General features: G+C 41.0%; 1 protein-coding gene across 5 annotated transcripts in view; it reads left to right on the top strand.

Annotated features, from left to right (window-relative positions):
• Positions 1 to 17702, top strand: part of tiam2a (TIAM Rac1 associated GEF 2a) — a 106572-nt gene extending 88870 nt beyond the window's left edge. For all 5 annotated transcript variants that reach the window (XM_067479467.1, XM_067479466.1, XM_067479469.1 and 2 more), the window contains 12 exons: positions 6546 to 6776; positions 7847 to 7915; positions 8680 to 8805; positions 9293 to 9401; positions 11520 to 11699; positions 11781 to 11899; positions 13003 to 13111; positions 13529 to 13587; positions 13680 to 13782; positions 14034 to 14127; positions 15049 to 15203; positions 15650 to 17702. In XM_067479467.1, coding sequence (XP_067335568.1) covers positions 6546 to 6776; positions 7847 to 7915; positions 8680 to 8805; positions 9293 to 9401; positions 11520 to 11699; positions 11781 to 11899; positions 13003 to 13111; positions 13529 to 13587; positions 13680 to 13782; positions 14034 to 14127; positions 15049 to 15203; positions 15650 to 16341 — 2046 coding nt within the window. In that variant the 3' untranslated portion in view covers positions 16342 to 17702. The remainder of the gene's footprint in view (positions 1 to 6545; positions 6777 to 7846; positions 7916 to 8679; positions 8806 to 9292; positions 9402 to 11519; positions 11700 to 11780; positions 11900 to 13002; positions 13112 to 13528; positions 13588 to 13679; positions 13783 to 14033; positions 14128 to 15048; positions 15204 to 15649) is intronic.
• Positions 17703 to 19430: the final 1728 nt, after the last annotated feature.

The raw sequence follows: 19430 nt of genomic DNA on the forward strand, positions 1-19430 counted from the left end.
ACTCAATTACCTGTTTGTATTGTGTCATTATTGGTAGATGTATAGTGTGGAGAGTCCAGGATGCATCCTTTTCCTTTTAATCACAGGAATGACTGTTCTCCAGGTCAGGAAGGTGGATGAGGGCAGCACAGAGAGTGCCATTAATTATTCCACTGAATTGTTTGTCATCAAGCCATGTTTAATGTTGGCCACAACAAGCATTTCCACTTCCATTTAATCTGCGGCATCTTTGTGGACTAAGAATAGCGGATAGTTCTAGCATTACTTTGGCTTTGTACTAGCAGTTATGCATTGGAGTGGATTTGAATGGCCTAGGGGACTCAGTGGAATGGATGCTTTAATCTCAAGTTGGCTTCATTATTAAAACACACTCCTCTACCAAAGTCCTCTGAGACTTGGTGGAATAATATTTGTTTAGAATGAATAATAAAAGGCATAAATGGGCTTGAGTGGAGCGCGACGGGACCAGCCCTCCCTCTCATCTTCCTCTCTCCACCCCTCTACTCTGTATGATTCATGAGCCTGCGTCTTCTTTTATCAAGCTTTGAAAGAAGATGGCATTGCGACACTATAGGCCATTAACATGGCTAATGAATTACTGGCCTACCGGCCACCAGGCCTGCTCGCTCTCTCTTTCTCTCGCTTTCTTAGTGTCATGACAAGGCTGTGTTTGGTAAGGGATGGGCCCCCACCCCCACACCCCCATGTTTGTTTCTTATTTATTTCTGCCAAGATGTGGCCTCACTGCTGGTAAAGCGTGAAGCTTCTTTTTTGATTTGAGCAGCATTTCATCTGCAAAGCAGGCTGAGCTTTGTACATAATGACTCCATCAGAGCGTTAAAGGGAGATGGAGACAGTGTTTAGTGTTTATCTTGCAAGCTCGCAGTCTGACAGAGCTGAGCTGTGTTCCTTTCCTATTTTTTTTTAAATTTGTGTTTGCACACAAAATTTTGGTTACAGAACAAGAATTAAAAATAGCCTTCAAATGAGAAACCCTTTTCTGACGCAGGACTAGGAAAAAGACATTTGAACATTATGGTGCCCACTTTGTCCAGCAGCTGGATTTGTCTATAGATGTGTAAAAGTTGGTTGGATTTGAACTTCTCTTTTTTACCATTGGTCACATAAACATTAATGTCACATTTCACGTGCACAGCTAAATACAAAACTGCCAATCTTTTGAACAAAGAAGGAACCAAAAAAGATTGGTGTGAATTTCAGCAGGGGCTGATGGCTGCACTTTTGTCCAGATCTTTCTTGCTTAATAAATATAACTGCCTTAGTATCGTTACACGACATAACATACACGAAAAAATCCTGTTAGCCAGAGTTTGAGGTGCCAACCATGAACCACAACATCCCTGGTTTGCAACCATGTTGGAACTCTTGTTGCATACTGGTCCCTTTTTTTTTTCTGTCTCTCTCCTCCTCCTTTTGTCTTTCTCCCATTTTTGCATCTCTCTAGCCAAGAAATCCTCTATAAAAAAGAAAAAAGTCCTCTCCTTGAATTTGATAGGGACAGTAGACGAACTAAAGAAGGAGCCTTCACTCACTGTTAGAATGTATTGTCTCAGTCAAACACATGCATCTCAAATTCTAATTCTTTCTATTACTTGTCTACCTTCATAAAGAATGCACACTCTGTCTGATTTGTTTTGTTTTATTCTGGTATGAAGCCATAGTTAACATTCGTGCCTTGTCACACCAACCAGTGTAGAGCCTCCCATTTTTGAGTCAGCCATTCCTCTGTGTGTGGAGGTAACAAGCCAGAACAGTCTACATTGTACTCTTGCTATTGAGAGACTGGACACTGATACAGCCCCCGGTCTTTCCATTCAGCTCTCTGGAAATCACACCAGCGAGAGGTCACGTGGAAGCAAAAAAGAACAAGAGAAAGAAGGAGCAGGAATGGGAATGTCTGGAAGTAAATGGACACGAAAGCATGATGTAAGGCAGGGTGTGGAGTTAGAGACATAGGAAGTGCAGCCCTGACGTGAAAAGACAGATTGAGAGGGCGTGTAATGTGAGTGGAAGAAGTCCCTCTCTATTAGCACAAGCCAAATGGTCAGACTGTCCACTGCTGATTGATATGCAAAATAAGCCAGCAGCAAACACGATTTCTCTGCCTACGCTCACACAACTGGAGGATCAGGGGCTCTATCCCCATCAAAGCCCACTCTTCCTCAGAGGCAGAGGTGCACTCAAGACTTCTGACCTGGGCCTAACACAGACAGGCAGCTGCAAACTGGAGCGAGAGAAGGCAAAGAGGAGAAGGATGAGATAACTTGATGGGGAGATCGACAGACCATCAGATGGAAATCAGGTGGTCCGTTTGAGATTTCTTAGACGGTCAAGATAAATTACAGATGTGTTGTGGATATCTTCTTTAGTTTGGTCACGTTGGATAACTACGCTTCACTTCTGGAGCCGACATGCCAGCATCCAGGGGAAGCAGGTTGCGTAGGAAGGGCTGCTCGCTGGCCCGGAGGACCCAGCGACAGGCCACATCAGCATGGAGGCTGCTCTACAGACTGCTGTTCATGGTAGGCAGGAGATTGTGAGAGCAAGTGAAAGATTAACACTAGAGTATGTAATGCAGTTTTTGAAGGGGCCTTATTAAGACAAAGTGTCAGTCATCAGCTCTAAACTGTGTTTAACTATCACTGTTCCTGTGTGAAGAGGTTTAGTAAGGGTTTTCTGTGCTGAGTAGATGTGGTTTAATTTCCAAAAATTGCTAAAGTTTATTTTATTCAGCCTGGGTTAGGTTATGGGAATGGTTTTGGGCAGTAAGTGGATTATTTCTTGACAGTACTTGACAAGGATTGTTTCATAGTGTGGACTGAAACTCTTGGCTCTGGGGGAACCAGCTAGTGAACATTATGTACATGTGTATGACAGTTGATTGAAATGAAACGGCTGCTGGACGCTGTCGGAAGGAAATGAGCAGACAAAGACAAAATTACTCAAAAGCAATATTACAGTTGTAATTTGTAAATTGATGTGAGCATATGAACAGTGAGACGAGGTAGAAACATGATGCAGTGCTGACAGCTGTCAGTTAGGAAACCTGAACAGGAATTCACAGCAGCACTGATTCCACTCGTCTTTCCTGGCACTCCCAGTCATTTCTCCCACTTTGCTGGCTTCCAACCTCAGCTCTTAATTGGTTACTTGGGCTAGCTGTCAGGCTGTGTTGGTAGGTTTGTTGTGAGGCAGTTCCTGAGGCATGACCCCCACCATCTGCCTCTTTCCCTCTCATTCTTTCTGCTCACCTCATCTTTACATGCTCCAGTGCAGCCATTTACCATTGATGATGAAAAGTTGGAAGATGTGTGAAGGGGTTTAAAGTGTGTTTTCATGTGCACACATTCCTGAGCATCCCATCAAGCATACACACTCCTTTATTTCTCAGCTTTGCGGCTCCTCCGTCATCCTATTTGTGTGTGTGTGTGTGTGTGTGTGTGTGTGTGTGTGTGTGTGTGTGTGTGGGGACATCATCAGCCCATATCCTGCCAGTGTGTGGGTGTGAGGAGAATTAACGCTGCACTTGAGCAAGAGTGTGTGTATGTGTGTGAGAGACCAGATACACACACACGTTTATAAAGACCCAGGCAAGCCTCCCCTTTTCTCTGGGTGCCTGTAGCTGAAATAAATGGCAGACAGGACTGTTATCTGCCTTCACAAGGCTGCTCTCCCCTGTCTGGAGCTACCAGTGGGCTATTTGATGAATATGTTGTTCTGATATCCTTCAACCTCCGTGTTTCCTTCAGGCAGTCCCCCACTGTCTGCCACCCTGGTGCAATATGGAGCTTTCCCAGAGCGCGTTTCATTGAATGAAAGCTGTCTGGCGCTGTGTGTGGCACCATCATCCGTGTGTGAAACACATTTTGTAATCTGGGATGGTGTGAGTCAGCAGCTGTAGCTACATGGATGATATTTTCAGTCTTGCTTCAGATGAATTATGCCTGTGTAAATGTATATTATGTTAATGTTTTTATGCAAGCACCCAGAATAAATGTCGAATAAACTTTCATCTCAGTTGCTGAAGTACAGTACAATGTTTTATATCAGAAAAATTGTTGTTTAAATAAGTGTAGGAGGACTGCTTTAACTAAGCTTGCAGCTTGGCTAGCATGGATAGTTTTCTTGGAACTGTTGAAGTACAGCCCCACGACTAAATTCTGATCTAGCTTCCTCTTGTTCAAATACAAGTAGAGGAACTAGGCTCCTGAAAAGGTTCCTAGTCCTTGGGAACAGTTCCTTTGTTGGAAATGAGCAATTGCTCTCTCCACTCTGAACATTGGCCCTCTGCACAGGGAGACCTGAAATCCCCTCATAATTATCAGCCCACATTAAAAGAGCTCCAGAGTGGTGCACTGCCGTGGGTGGTGGATCACTTGAAAGAGACTTGGTCTAGACATGGGGAGCAATTTTCCCCTTCTGTATCTTTCTTTTTTTTAATTCTATTTCAGTCTGTCACTTTCGCTCAGCCTATTTCATGGCACCGTAGGGACGTCTCTGAAGTGACCATGCTATAATGAGCTGATGAGCAGGCAGGCTTAATGAAAAGCTTGATTATGAGCTCCCTAGGAGTTGATGGGTTGGGTGGAGTGGGGGTGAGGGTGGGTTATGGGTGGTAGCTTACACCTGTATCGGATCGGATCGGAAGTAGTGAGACCAGCTTCTAAACCATGTTTGGAAAGTTTGCATGTGGAGTGGAGGGTGTCTCAGTCCACAAGCTGCTGTACAGTCAGCTACAATTGAAAGCTTGCTCATGCAATATTTTAAATACAGTCTCACACACACACACACACACACACACACACACACACACACACACACACACACACACACACACACACACACAGTGCTGAGCAGCTGTTTTGTCTGGCATCCACGCCATCCCACCGTGCTGTAATGCTGTGCAGCAAGTTGGAACCTGCTATTACTGGCACTTATCAGCCTCTGCTGATTCCAGTGACTGGCCACAGATTATAATGCTACATCATGCCATTGCTTGGTATAAGGAGAGCTGGTCATCACGAGGCTATCTTTAGGATAGAAATCACATCATAATTGCTGGCTTGTGCACGACTGCCTAGAACAGCTTGGTGCAGTTGAATGTTCAAAAGCTTGTCAGGTAAGAAATTATGCTGCATCTCGAATAAGTGTACATACATATGCAGTATTACTTAAAGAGTGGCAACCACGGTGTAATTTAGAGAGAAGCGATACATTTTTTTTCTTTATCATGTTTTTCATGTCCCAGGCTACAGAACAGAGAGGCTGATAATGGTTCATTTTGTAAGTTGCTCACACACTACAAAATATTAAACCCCCACATGCAAGATTTCTTTATTAGGTGCCTACAGCTGAAGTTGCTTTCACAGGCAGCACAGTCCAGTGTTAAAGAATATGAATGATCTGTTTCTGTTGAACACCTCTTTAAACTGAATGCCACTTAGTTTTTCATGTGCTTTCACCTATGACTGAAGAACAAAACAGGCTGGGAGAAATTACCAGAGGAATTACCAGCTAAATATAGAATACAAAATGCTGCTCCCTCCTACACTCCCTCTAGTACAAACTGTTACAAACTAATGCATAACCTCTTGGGATCTCCTAGCTTGTCAGATTTTCTAGAATTGATGTGACACAAAGCTGCATAACTGTCCATTATGGATGTAGAACTGTATTGGCTACAATGGTTTCTGCTGGGATATCCACTTAGCCTTGCAGGTGACCTGTCAAGTCTTTGATGCAAAGCCAATTAGCATAAAGTGCATAACTAAACCTCCATAATGCCCTCAGTAAACTCAGGGGAATAACTACTCACGCACAGTGTTGAAGTATATATGACCCCAATTCAAAAAAGGTCGGGATGATGTGTAAATAAAAACAAAATGCAGTGATTTGCATCTCATCAACCGATATTTTATTCACAATAAAACAGAAACAATCAGATGTTGAAACTAAGACATTTTAACATTTCATGGAAAATAGCTCATTTTGAATTTGAGTACAGCAACAGCGTGATGTTTACCATTGTGTAGCATCCCCTTTAGGAGATGTTTAGGAGAGGACTGTTGTCCCATTCTTGTCTGATGCAGGATTCTAGCTCAACAGTCCTGGGCCTTTGTTGCTGGATTTTTTTGTTTTATGATGCGCCAAATGTTTTCTATTGGTGAAAAGTCTGGACTGCAGTCAGGCCAGTTCAGCACCTGGATACTTCTCCTGTAAAGCCATGCTGTTGTGGATGCAGTATGTGGCTTAGCATTGTCTTGCCGAGATATGCATGACCTTCCCTGAAACACGTGTGGAGGTTGCTCTAAAACTTTTCAGCATTGATGGTGCTGTTCCATATTTGCAGTCAGGCCACTTCAGAATTTTTCATTTTAATTGATTCCAGTGAATATGTTTGCAGGCAGAAGCATGTAGTACAATTTCTTAGAGCAAACGTGATGTCCATTTTATCCAGCTGGCTGTTATAATCCCTAAGCTGCCTGACCTAATACCAACCCTCTTTTCTCTGTTGCCCCCTACAGAGCGTGGACACTGTGTGGACTCTCTACCAGTCTTTTCAGGAAGAGACAGGCTTAGACACTGACGGTCTGACGGAGGACACCAAAGAAGCTCGTATGAGGGAGGGAGGAGAGACCCACAGTCCTGTGGGAGAGGCAGCAATGCTCAGACCTTGCTCCAAGCACATGAGTGCCACAGAGAGGTTACGCAAGGTCATCCAGGAGCTGGTGGACACAGAAAAGTCATATGTTAAGGTGTGATCAGCAAGCTGTGCTGTCGAGTTAGAATTTATTCTCAGAAACCAGCATGAATATTTAATTTTTTTTACTGCTCTGTTATAAAAATGTAATTTTGCAAGACTAAATATATAGCAGCAACTGGTGGCTGGTTAGCTTAGCATGACGAGTGGCATTGGGGGAAACATCTGGCCTGATTCTGTCCAAATAGAGAAAAAAATAATCTGTCCCTGAAGCTCACTAATTTAGAAGTGACATCTTGGTTTGTTTACACCTTAATTCTTGAACAGAATAAACACAGTGACTTAACCCCCTTAAAAAATAAAGAAAAAAATGTATGTGCTTGACTTTTTCTTGGCCAGAAACAGTAAATTCCTGTAGTCTTAATTTATTTTTGGACTGCGGGGTCCAGATACATATTTACTATACAGACATGATCTAGTCAAACTTATCTCACTAAGAAAGTAATTAAGTTTTTTGGGTAAATATTAGTTCATGTGATAAATAGTGTCATAGGACAAATGGAGTGAGGCTTTTGTTTCTTCTGCCACTGTTAGCTCCCCCTTCTCTCCTCCTCCTGTCAAGCCTTATTCATTTTCCTCCCACCCAATCATTCTGCTGCTTTCATCTTGTTCAATTTGACCTTTTTTTAATTTGCATTACATAGCCAACATTTAACATGCCAGACATTTTTTTCCCTCTGCCTTCATGTTTTTTTTTCATTAAGTCTTGTTCCCTTTGCATCTTTCTTCAACCTGCTGTTTATATGTAATTGAGGGAGGAGATTTTGCCCAGTTTGTATATATGTGCGCCCACACACACACACACCCCAACCAGGAGAGGGGACAGAGCATAGAGAAGCACAGGAAAAGGTGAAAGCTCATAAATCAACTTAATGAGAATATCCCCTGATAGCAAGGCATGCTACAGCCACATTAAAGGAGGGGGTAGACAGAAAAGGAGGGGAGATGTGGGAATGAGGTATGGGAATGTGGGAGGGGGAACGTACCTTTGAACAGTGAGGATCAAGGAATAATGTTTACTTTTGCTGTTTGATTCCTAGTCACCAACCTTCCTTTTTTTTGTAGGATCTGGCCTGTTTGTTTGAGATCTACCTGAAGCCCCTGCAGAATGAAACCTTCCTCTCCCTGGATGAGGTAGGGTTCATGCAAGAAGACTGGAACATTTATTCCGAGGTGTAAAATCCAGAGACATGTCTTGGGAAGTCAGGAGACTATATAGAACTTGGAGTTCATTGAATGTTGATTACCTAGAGGTGATGAACTCTGCTTGGCCATATACCCTCAATTTCACTGTGACAGGCTGGAGGACAAATTAGCATTCCTCTACTCTGACCTCCTATTGTCCTAGAGGACCGAGCTAATAAAGGCTGGCTTAAGGGTAAACTCACCCTGTAACATTCATCTCAGTTTCACACACCAGTGTAAAGTTACCAACTCATCTTTTTCTGTTTAACACACACACCAATGGTGTTTTTAATGTGATAACACACGTGTTGCACAACTACAGCGTGCTTGTGAACTTGCACTGCTGTTTCTGGCCCTTTTCACAGAACTGTGCTGGGTGTGACCACCCCCCACTGGATGTGTCTCCCAAGACACAGTATCTGGTAGGCCACTGAACAGTGGGGTAAATTAGAAGGCCATTATGGGACAGTGGGATGTGTCCAGACACAAAATGGACGAGGACATGCAAGCTTCTGAAAGGCTTTTCATGAAGGGAAGTGATGACATTGGGTGTGGGTAAATGTGTGCAGTGTCTTAGACACATATACACGCATGTATGCTGTATATATCGGGACCATAGCTTAGCCCTTTGTTGGAGATGGAGCCATCTGAGTGCAGGTTTTATAAGTTTCTTTTTCCTCTTTTAATTGTCCTACCTTTTTTCTCTTTCTCAGATGGAGAGTCTGTTTGGCAGCCTGCCGGAGATGTTGGACTTCCAGAAGGTCTTTCTACAGACTCTAGAGGAGAGAATTGCCTCCTCACCTGATTTCAGCACGCTGGAGACCCCCTCACAGTTCAAGGTACGTACACACACACTGTTGTTTCACATTGCTGAATAAATATCCCAAGATTTATGAATAAATATCCCAAGATTTAGTGCAGATTCTTATGTGTATATCATAATTCTTGAAACAGGAGATTACAGCAACTGTTGCAATGAAAAAATGTCTCAAAGATCTTGAGGTTAATAAATAATTGAGGTGGTCTGACATTGCAGACTGATTTATAGGCTTGACATGACAAGGTGTGGGGTGTATTGATCGAGGTGACGGTTGACTGGACTGTGAGCTGCTGAAAGCTAGTGTACTCCAGGTTAGGTGAGAAAGAAGAACAAGGACAGAGGGGCCATTTGATTACTCTGTAAAATAGCGAGAGGACAGAGTGGTCTGGTCACAACTTCATATGTTCACACTCTTTCATCCTCTTGCTTTGTGTAGCATCACACTCTCCATCTGTGTGGAAAACCCAGTCAGTGCCTTTTCCTCTCACATAATCTCTTGTTTACAGAAACTGCTGTTTTCTCTGGGGGGTTCGTTCCTCTACTACGCCGACCACTTCAAGCTCTACAGTGGCTTCTGTGCAAACCATATCAAGGTCCAGAAGGTCCTGGAGAGAGGTATTTGACAAACTTTAAATGCATCTGCAGAAACCTGCTAATCCTAAAATGCTAAATTCAGTTCCCTTACACCCCTGTTGCATCAGACACCTTGGCCTTTTCTTTTGGGAAACAAATCAACTATGTACTAAAGTAAATGTCCAAGAGTGAGAGGTTAGATCAAAGTGAGGTGAGTGATGCCTCTAGTTTACTGCAAGTCCTGTTCTAGCACCATGCACAGACACACAAAGTATTAGAATTGGGAGGAGAGATTTTTTTTTTTCACCTTTCAGTTTATGATCTACAGTTTCTAAACATCTACAGCTATTACCTGTTTTACAACCAGGCCGTGTTTAAACAAATGCATACATAAATTATTACACAGCCTTTGAATAACCTTGTCCAATAACAGCAGATGTGACCAGGATAATCTGAAAGCCCTAGTAACTCCTTGCAATTCCCTCAGCATGTGACAGAGTACAAATTTAAAGTTAATTTATGACCTCTAACATGCCAGCCTTTCTGCCACTATTTGGGAATGCTGCCCAGTACACAAATGAATGTAAGAAGATTGGCATCTTTGCTGACATGACGGGTGGTGGGGAGGACAAATTTCCCCCCTTGTGTTGCTTAATTCTGCCCCATTACCAGAATTGCGTGGGACATCCCTCAAAGTAAGCTGCAGGATGGCTGTTTAATAGGATTTGATGGGACAAAAACACAAAAAAAAACGTTACCTAGAGGAGAATGATGTGTGGTAAATATGGTTATCAAAGCAACGTTGGAGCATGAATTTTCTGCCGTATTAAATATTCTGAAAGATGATGAAAGTTTAAGCTTAATTATATAATCTCACAAACAGACTGATAAGATCTATTGCTACAATCTTTTGGTGTAAACCCTCCTGCTGCCTTCATAGATGAACTGTTGAAAACCTAAATCTGTAATCCAAATGTAAACAGTGACCCCACACCCAAAAATCAAAGATCAGAACTATCACAATTACTAACCGTAATATAAAAAATTAAACACTTCACATTAATTTATTATTCTCTCTTAGGTGTCAGTATAATGATTGTTTTTCATTTCTAGGGTGTGTGGGCAGTGGAAGCTTGAAGCAAAATGGCCTCAAATGTTAGAGGCAAAAGGTGCCAGATTCAAAGGCCCAGTATTCACATGGCGTATACAGCACACCCTACTCTTTAACTAAAGCTTTAAATGTTATAGGAGGTGCCATGTGCTTATATTGGGCCAACGTGTAGCACAATAATTACAGTACACATAAGAACTGCCAAGTATAACAAGGCGATAGTTATACTTTTTACACACTCAGTATATAATTGTCTCAGCGTGATACAGAAAACCCAGTACAGCCTGATCACAACCAGCTGATCCAAGGACACAGAAGAAATCTGTGGGTGTATGTCAGCCCTTTAAGTAATTATATACCCGTCTCTGCCATCTTCATCACCCCCTCTTCAATCCCTCCCTCATTTCCCATGATGCCAAGGGCTCTGGGTTGCCTTAGTTTCTGTTTATTTGTCGACTCGTTAATTGCCTGCCAATTACTCTTGGAGGTGTCGATGCGGCTGCATGTCTGTGGCAGGGAGTGCTATAATTAATACTTTAATTGCCCCCCTCAGTAAGTGTTGTGGATGCATACTGTTCAGGGAAAATGTCATCACCTTTACAAAAGGCTTGTTCTGTATACCTGCCGTTTCACACTATGCAGCATACACTCCCCTTCCCAACACGATCATTTTTAATCAGCTTGCGAATAAACAAAGTAATAACTCCTCACAGTTGGGCTAGATATGTTTAGTTTTGATATATGAAAACACTGTAGCTTTATTTTAGTCTGATATTTAGGTAATGGATTCATCAATAGGCCTTTAAACTCTAATACTGTTGAGGGGACAACTATACTACCCCCTGCTGGAGACACATTATTGCACCATGATTCTGAATTTGCATATAAAGGACTAGTAATATACTCTAGGAAGCCAACCTATGGCAACAAGTGAAGCCACATTCGTATTGTATGCGCTTTAGCCCATTGATGTGCTTCAGGATACATAAAAAAAAAAAAAAAAAGACTGCTCAAAGTTTTATATTAATTCACAATGTCTTCCATTTCAGTTAAAACTGATCAGGCCTTCAAAGAATTCTTGGATGCAAAGAACCCCACCAAGCAGCACTCATCCACCCTGGAGTCCTACCTGATTAAGCCAGTGCAGAGGGTGCTCAAGTACCCCCTGCTGCTCAGAGAGCTGGTCTCTCTAACTGATGTTGACAGTGAGGAGCATTACCACCTTACTGGTAGGGAGAGAAACACGTATACATGTACTGCACCGCCACACATTAGGAAGTTGTGCTACTAAACATGTGCGCTCTCTGCAGAGGCTTTGAAAGCCATGGAGAAGGTGGCCAGCCACATCAATGAGATGCAGAAGATCTACGAGGATTACGGCTCTGTCTTTGATCAGCTAGTGGCTGAGCAGACGGGCCACGATAAGGAGGTAGATACACTTAATTATTTAATTATCAAGGATAATAAATGCATAAATTGCCAACAGTTGTTAATATATAATTGCTTTACAGGACGCCAGCGATAAAAACGTTCACAGGAAATGTAATTTTAAACACTGAGCTCAGTTTAAACTTCTTCAAACATCAGAGTTGAGCTGTTAAGCTTAACTCTGACGTATGGTGTTTACACCGTTGTCTGTGCAGTGCCTCTAGGGACTGAATAAATTCTCAATTTGATTGAATATTTATATTCCAGTTGCAACCAACTAAATATTCCAAGTGAATGCTGAATTATGTCATTTAGGGTACTGTATATTTCCAACCTACTGTATTTACACAGCTCTTGCTAAGGACCAGACAAATGTATGTTTTTCATCCCACATACAAACAGGTTTGTAGTGCCTGTGGAACTCAATCTGCCAACATTGTTCATCTCAATTCCCTCCACATTGCTGCCCCCCCTGCATCTTAGTCCCACTGACAAAGCAAGAAGACAGCAAATTAGGTTAGAAGATGGAAAAGCAAGGAATTGTTTAGAGAATAAAAAAGGGAAATGCATGTGAGCCGACCATCCTCAGAAGCAGACGTCCCCTCAGAGGATCAGCTGCATCCACTATCGGCCAGCTCCCCCCCAAAAAAATAATTTATATTAGACATCTGCATTTGATATTCTGCTTGTGACAATTTATTATTCAATAGTTTATGATTAGAACGTTTTGTTTGTAGCAGTTGTTCGCTTTAACTGTCTGATTGGTATAAAATAGCAGGGATGATGTGATGGAGTTTTAGATCTGTATAATTCAATGCAGCATAGACTCACTACAAAACACATTTGTAATAAATGGGGGTGTTGGCCTGTTAAGACTTAGTGAAGCATGGTCTCATATCCTTGCTCTTGGCCCCTGAGAGATCTCCTCAGAGCCTTCAAAATGGAGGACTGAACAACTACTTGGTTGTGAGAGAAATGATCAAATAGGGGAATTAGGATGTACTTACAGTTAATTAGTAAGTACATCACACAGCAGTGAAAAGCCAAATGGCTGGCTTTGTTATTCTTCTGCTTTCACTCGTCATCTTGATGTGTCTCTTTCAGGTCACAGAGATTTCGATGGGAGAGTTTCTCATGCATTCCTCAGTGGTCTGGCTCAACCCACATACATCGTTGGGTCGCATGAGAAAAGACCCTGAAATGACCGTGTTTGGTGAGTCTGCACATAGATCCCTCTACTGTTGCTGTGACATTCTGAGAAATAAACAAATTTCCATTCCCAGGTTTTTGTCATTGGATATTTGGCTGGTATTCCTCCAGACAAACAATTTCTTGGCATGAAATACTACAGACTGTTTCAAATGTTTCACTTTTTGCCCCACCTATAAGTATTTAATGTTAAGTTTGGTCAGTGGAAACCAGACATATTGAGCTTTCCTGTAGATCTGCCCACAATCGCCTGCAAAGCACTTACAGATCTCAGTAAATTTCAATATCTGTAGCAGTGATATATACTTCAGAGCTTTCAGACTGCCATCTAAAATGCTTCTGTAGATTGCACTCCTTTAGTCTGCTCTCCCCAAGAGGCATTTGCAGTCAAAACTAAGATGCTGATGTGTTCTCTCACCAGTGTTCAAGAAAGCAGTGATACTGGTCTACAGGGAAAACAACAAGCTAAAGAAGAAGATGGTTAGTATTGTCTCTTGCACTCATATTTGCTCTTATATGCCACAAAAAGCACTTTCGGTATGAAACGTTTAATTTTTCTATGTGATGAACAGGCCAATTCTCGTTTGGCAATTTCCCATGGGGAATCGGACCCCTTTAAGTTTCGTTGGCTCATCCCGCTCTCTGCGCTGCAGGTCAGATTTGGAAATACTGCAGGTAAGAAGACCACACACTGCCACATGACCCCCCCCCCCCAAATCACAAAGTACAGCCGCTAAATCTTTGTTCTTTCTCCCCATTCGTATTTCATCAAACCACCCCAAGCTCATTCTCCTTGCCCTTAAACACACACACACACACTACTTTTCTGGCATTTAAATTCAGCTCCCTCCATCTCCATTTGAAGCCATAAACCATATTTGGAGTGCGTAATTAAAAGCCTCTCCTTTATTTATTTGCTCTCTCAGGAACAGGTACAGAAAGCAGCTGCATCTGGGAACTAATTCACTCCAGGTCCGAAGTGGAAGGGAGACCAGAGACAGTCTTCCAGCTGTGCAGCAGGTCAGAGATTAAACAAGAGTGATGATGATGATTACCTCTGGTATGCAGTCATAGCTTTGATAGTCAGAATCAGGGCATTTTTAAGGTCTAGTATTGGTCTCTTCCCCCCCCCCATTTTTTTGATTTAAACATTTCATTCAAAGCATTGCAGCATTTTTGGATTATGGAGACCTGACTAAAACAATGAATTTGATCAGGCTGTAAATACGTTCACAGAACAGCCAGTCAGTCTCAATCTTAGTGCTAGTCACTGAATCACAAAGTTATTCTGTAAACTGACAGACGTTGTTAAATCTTGATCCAAATTTAGTGCTTGAAATGGTGCTTGAATATTTTACAGTTTGGTTAAAGTATAAAAGGCCTCAGTGCAACAGATTTTTGGATACCATTCTGTGCCAAGTCTGTTTTCAGGCTTTGTGCACAGGTAGACTAATCAGCTGCTGGCTGAATCTTCAAATAAGTTTAGTATCCATGTCTATCTTGTCAAACCCATGTGTTTCCCCAAATCACAAGCTGATGCTGTCAATGACAACTTAATAGTTATAAAACTGATACAAATGACCCATTATGTCCCTTTCAATGCAGTTCAGTAAAATATTACTGCAAAGCCTTTTTAGTTTTTATGGTCCCCCAAAAATCCACCCTTAGATGAAAACAACCATTTCATCATGTTATTGTTTTAGCATTCAACAGTACAAACTGTTTAAGGAAATAGTGGTGAGAGTGAAGCCTGTGACCAGATTGGAAATTCTCATTACATTCCATGAAATTGGGATCACTACTAATGAATCAAATAACCCCTTACACTGGGGACACAAAGGATCTCCCTCACCAATCCTCTTAATCTATATTTAGCTTCTGAAATCAAAGTTTAACATACCCAGTGCTCATGTTACTGTGGTACCTCTGCTGCATTCACAGTGTGCCTGAGAGTAAGGTCAACATCATCAAGGTGATCCGCTCCATCCTCAGGGAGAACGTGAGGAGGAACATGAAGTGTGAAGGCACGCTGGAGAAGAGCAGTAAGGAGCGCTTGGCCCCCTTGCACAGAACCTTGCCCTCCTCTGCCAGACTAGGTCAGTATTCATAAGCGTACTTACATAAAACTTAATTTTTTTCATATATATATATATGTATGTATGTCATATTTTTTTCATATATATATATATGTATGTATGTCATATTTTTTTCATATATATATATATATATATATATATATATATATATATATATATATATATATATATATATATATATATATATATATATATATATATATATATATATATTCCCCCCCCCAATGGAAGATCTATGAAACCACTAGCATTTCTTTCCGACACAGTTTCCTAGAAAGTTTACTATTAAAACATAGACTATTGCCGACTGTATTTAGCCTTTTATGGTCCATTTTAAGATCATAAAATGCTGGGGACCCCCCCCCCCAGAATTTTATGGTATGGTCCAAATGTTTTGCTCAGATAGGAACAGTATTTGTAACATCCTTCTCCACCTTCATTATCAGGTTCCTCCAGGGCTTCTTGGATGTGTAAAGTACCACTTGGAGATTTCTCTGCCCAGGCTGGGAATCCCAAGTTGGGGCCAGACTCAGATGAGGGAAGTCTGAGCAGTGGGACCTACAGTTTATCTGGGCCTCCTCCACCCTGCTCCTCCTCTGACTTCCCCCAGCAGAACTGTTCTGACACACCTGGGTCCAGTTCACAAACTCCTTCTACCTCTGCCAAAGAGTCTGATATTTTAAGCGATGAGGATGATGGCTTTAGCGAGGGGGGGGCAAGGAGGAACAGTGGAGACAGCAGTTCTCCAACTAGTGCCATTGAGGCTCAGTTCCTCCATCTTAAACTGTCAGAGGAAGGGGTGTCAAAATGTGCACCGGCACCGTGTGTTCAACCTGAGAAAGTCGGGGACACTCCAGAGATCCAACCCAAACTCGTGCGAGGCCACTTGAGTACCACCAAGGTGAAAACCAATAGTTTTAGGAGGAGCCAGGGTGCACTGTTGAACATGAAGGAGCACAGCAGGTCATTGGACAGCCAGACAGATGCAGCAGCAGCAGCATCCGGGGTGGCAGACCTTAACGCATTGCTGGAGAGAGAGTTTAGTGTTCAGAGTCTGACTTCTGTAGTCAATGAAGACTGTTTCTATGACCAAGCTGAAAGCTCTGTCACGATTTCTGGAAATGCTACTTCTTCTTAGGTGGTGGGACAGAAGAGACTCTGCTGTACCTGGGCCACAGGTTAATCAGGGGTTGACCCAAGCCCGTACAAGTAAATGGAAACTCCTGGTTCACTGCACCACCAAACTGTGCCTGAACTCTGTTTAGTAAGCCATACAGCTGCCTGTGAAGGTTGGGTGTGGGTGTTGTATTCTGATGGAAGCTTATTGGCTGAGCTAGAGAGGAGAGGTAAGGTAATTTGTCCCAGTGATGAGTGAAATTAATCTGCCAAGCACTGATGCCATACCTGCGAACTCCTCAGCTCTCTGGGCTTTACCTCCTTTCAAACCATCTACATGACATATTCCATCCAAGTTCCTCCTCAGCTCATGCTGATTGGCAGCTTAGTTTTTAGCCTTTTCAATGATGGAATGGGGAGAATGTCCTTGGTTTGTCAGGTTGGCCTGTTAGTTTCAAAAGAATAAGGGGGGGATACAAAGATAAAATTAAGTTTGTTTCCTTAGCACAGGAGGCTTTTAAATGGGCTCAGTAGTGCTGAAGAACTAATTAGTATTTAGTTTGTTAGATCTGAATATTGTCAGCTCTTAATGGAAACTACATTTTTGATGAATATGAAATTAAAAAGGAGGCAAAGCTATCACGAACATCACAACATCCAAAGAGCTGTGGCAGTCAAGTCACACTTCCTGGGAAGAAATGACATTGGCTTAAGTGAACAAGAAGTGGACTGACTTTCGCAACCAAGCCTTTTTGCTGTATTTTGTGCACTAAAGTACACTGTTTGCCTATTTTAAATATTTTTTTATCTGTACAGGTTTTAATGTTTATAATGCTGTTCTATTTATTAATAGGTTTGCTCATGTATATCTTAGCAAAGTAACTTGAAATCAGAAGATTTGGTCTACACACAATATGCATTAAAAAAATCTTTGCTGCAATTTAAATGTAGCTTTTTGGATTTTGCTGTCTTATTAAAGATTGTAATTTCTATCATATGCATTGGAATGTGTGAATGTTTTAGACATGGCTGCTTAATTTAATGATTTACACTGCATTGGCTTTTTAAAATCTAATTCTTTTGGTTTGTGACCTGTATGTATATATATATAATCTTTTATATATTAACAATTTTTATTCTCTTATACATAACTTGATACTGTACAGATAAGCAAGGCAGGAATTTGCAGTAAGTGCAGCTGATATTTTTATAAAACATTGTTTGCCATAAAGTACATGTTGAGGTACTACCAAAAGGCAAACCACTACTACTTAATTTCGCTTTTCAGCTCAACTGTCACATGCCTTTAACGCTAGCATACCAATGAATGTGAATGCCCCATTCTTATGGAATTGTTTTATAAATAAAAGTTTTATCTGTGAACGACGTCTGGAGAACAGTGCTTTCAGCTTGCGCTTCAAAGTCTGTCACTTTATGAATATCCTTTATGTTCTTCTGACAGGTAAAGCAGTGCTGGGAAAAAAGTGTGTTAGTCCCAGGACTAAACTTGCCATCAGCCCCTGATTAGCTGTCATCAGAAACACAATTCTGTAGCCTGCTATTGTGAAAAAAGGTATATCCTCAATAGAAAACGTACTAATCTGACAGAAGTGGGCCACAGTTACACAAGCCAGACTTTAGTGCAATGCTTTTATACACGATGTCCACATAACCGCACATAACCTATTGTTTGACCACATTTAGTATCTCCACAAAGACAGTATTCCTAATTCTCTTTCATATTAACATCATTGGACTGAAAACACCATAATTACTTAAAGATTGTTCTGTCATTTGTTTTCCTACTCATAGAATTAATAATATGAGCTACATATTTTCAGCTTTTTGATACACTCCAATTAAAGGAATGAAATTATATTGGAGTGCTGGAAGTGTAACATTGCACCTGTGGCCACAGGTGACAATGCCTAACCCGAGCATCTAGTAGCAGAACAACAGGCGTGTGATGACAGCTCATACCAGGCCCAGTGTGGCTGCAGCAGCAAGACCCTGTGTATCAAACATACCTTTATTGCTGGTAAATTCAATGATTATTTGTAAAATTAATTTCATATCTAAAGATTAAATTCTAATGTAAAAAATGTAAAGCTCAATTCAAGACTCGTGACATTTTGTATTTGGTGACATGACTTTTACAGTTCAGGTTCCAAAAAAAAAAAAAACAGAATATTTTACACTGATTTCTAAGATTATCATTCAGTGACAGATTGCTGTGGCAGCTGCATGGTGTGAAAACACAACTAGTCATAAATATTAGGATTGATTATAAAGATTAGGCCTAACTTTTAAACAAATTTTGGAATGGAATTACATGAAAATGTTAAATGCCAATCATTAACCCAACAGGGTTTTCTTGACTAGAATAGCAAAAATACTAGCATGCATTCTTCACTGCTCAAGAAACAAATTGCAACCTAAAGATATGAACAAAAGTGTTAGCAGGATTCCACAAAAAGGATACATATTTCTATAATACCTTGAAACTGACAAAATTAAAAATAGTGACCCTATTCAACAGAATATTTAAAATACTACAAAGGCCAAACAGACTACTTTTCTCCAATTCAAATAGGCTAAATGACATTTGAAATAATATTCTAATGAAAATAACTTATGATCTCCACAATTTTGTTCAATTATTAATAGTCTGTTGAATCAAAAGTCAAAAAATGTATACAACACTTTTAAAATTACTTTTGTCAGTTTCACATTGTTTTGGAGAAAACAGTTTGTTCTTATTCTAGCGATTTCATCTACTGTACAGGGGGAGTAGAGGTTGTTAGGTTGTTTTGGAGGTTGTTATATTTATAAAAAAAAAAAAAAAAAAAAAAAAAAAAAAGTGTAATTCTGGTTGTAATTATACATTTGCAAAAACTGTCTTGTTAAAGCGAAAATTTAAAAAAAGCTCTAAATGACAAGTGATGTTATTACAGCCCAGGTTCCCTGGAAACTGACTGATTTAGAAGCCAAACTTAATTTTCCTCAAGGTACAGTTGGTAATCATAAACTAAATTGTATGAGAACAAGCATTTGTAGTGATTTGCTACAGAAAACTAAGTTTTAGATAGATAGATTTTTTTCTGTACTAAA

This window comes from Channa argus, chromosome 16 (genome assembly GCF_033026475.1).
Source record: "Channa argus isolate prfri chromosome 16, Channa argus male v1.0, whole genome shotgun sequence".
Classification (NCBI taxonomy): domain Eukaryota; kingdom Metazoa; phylum Chordata; class Actinopteri; order Anabantiformes; family Channidae; genus Channa; species Channa argus.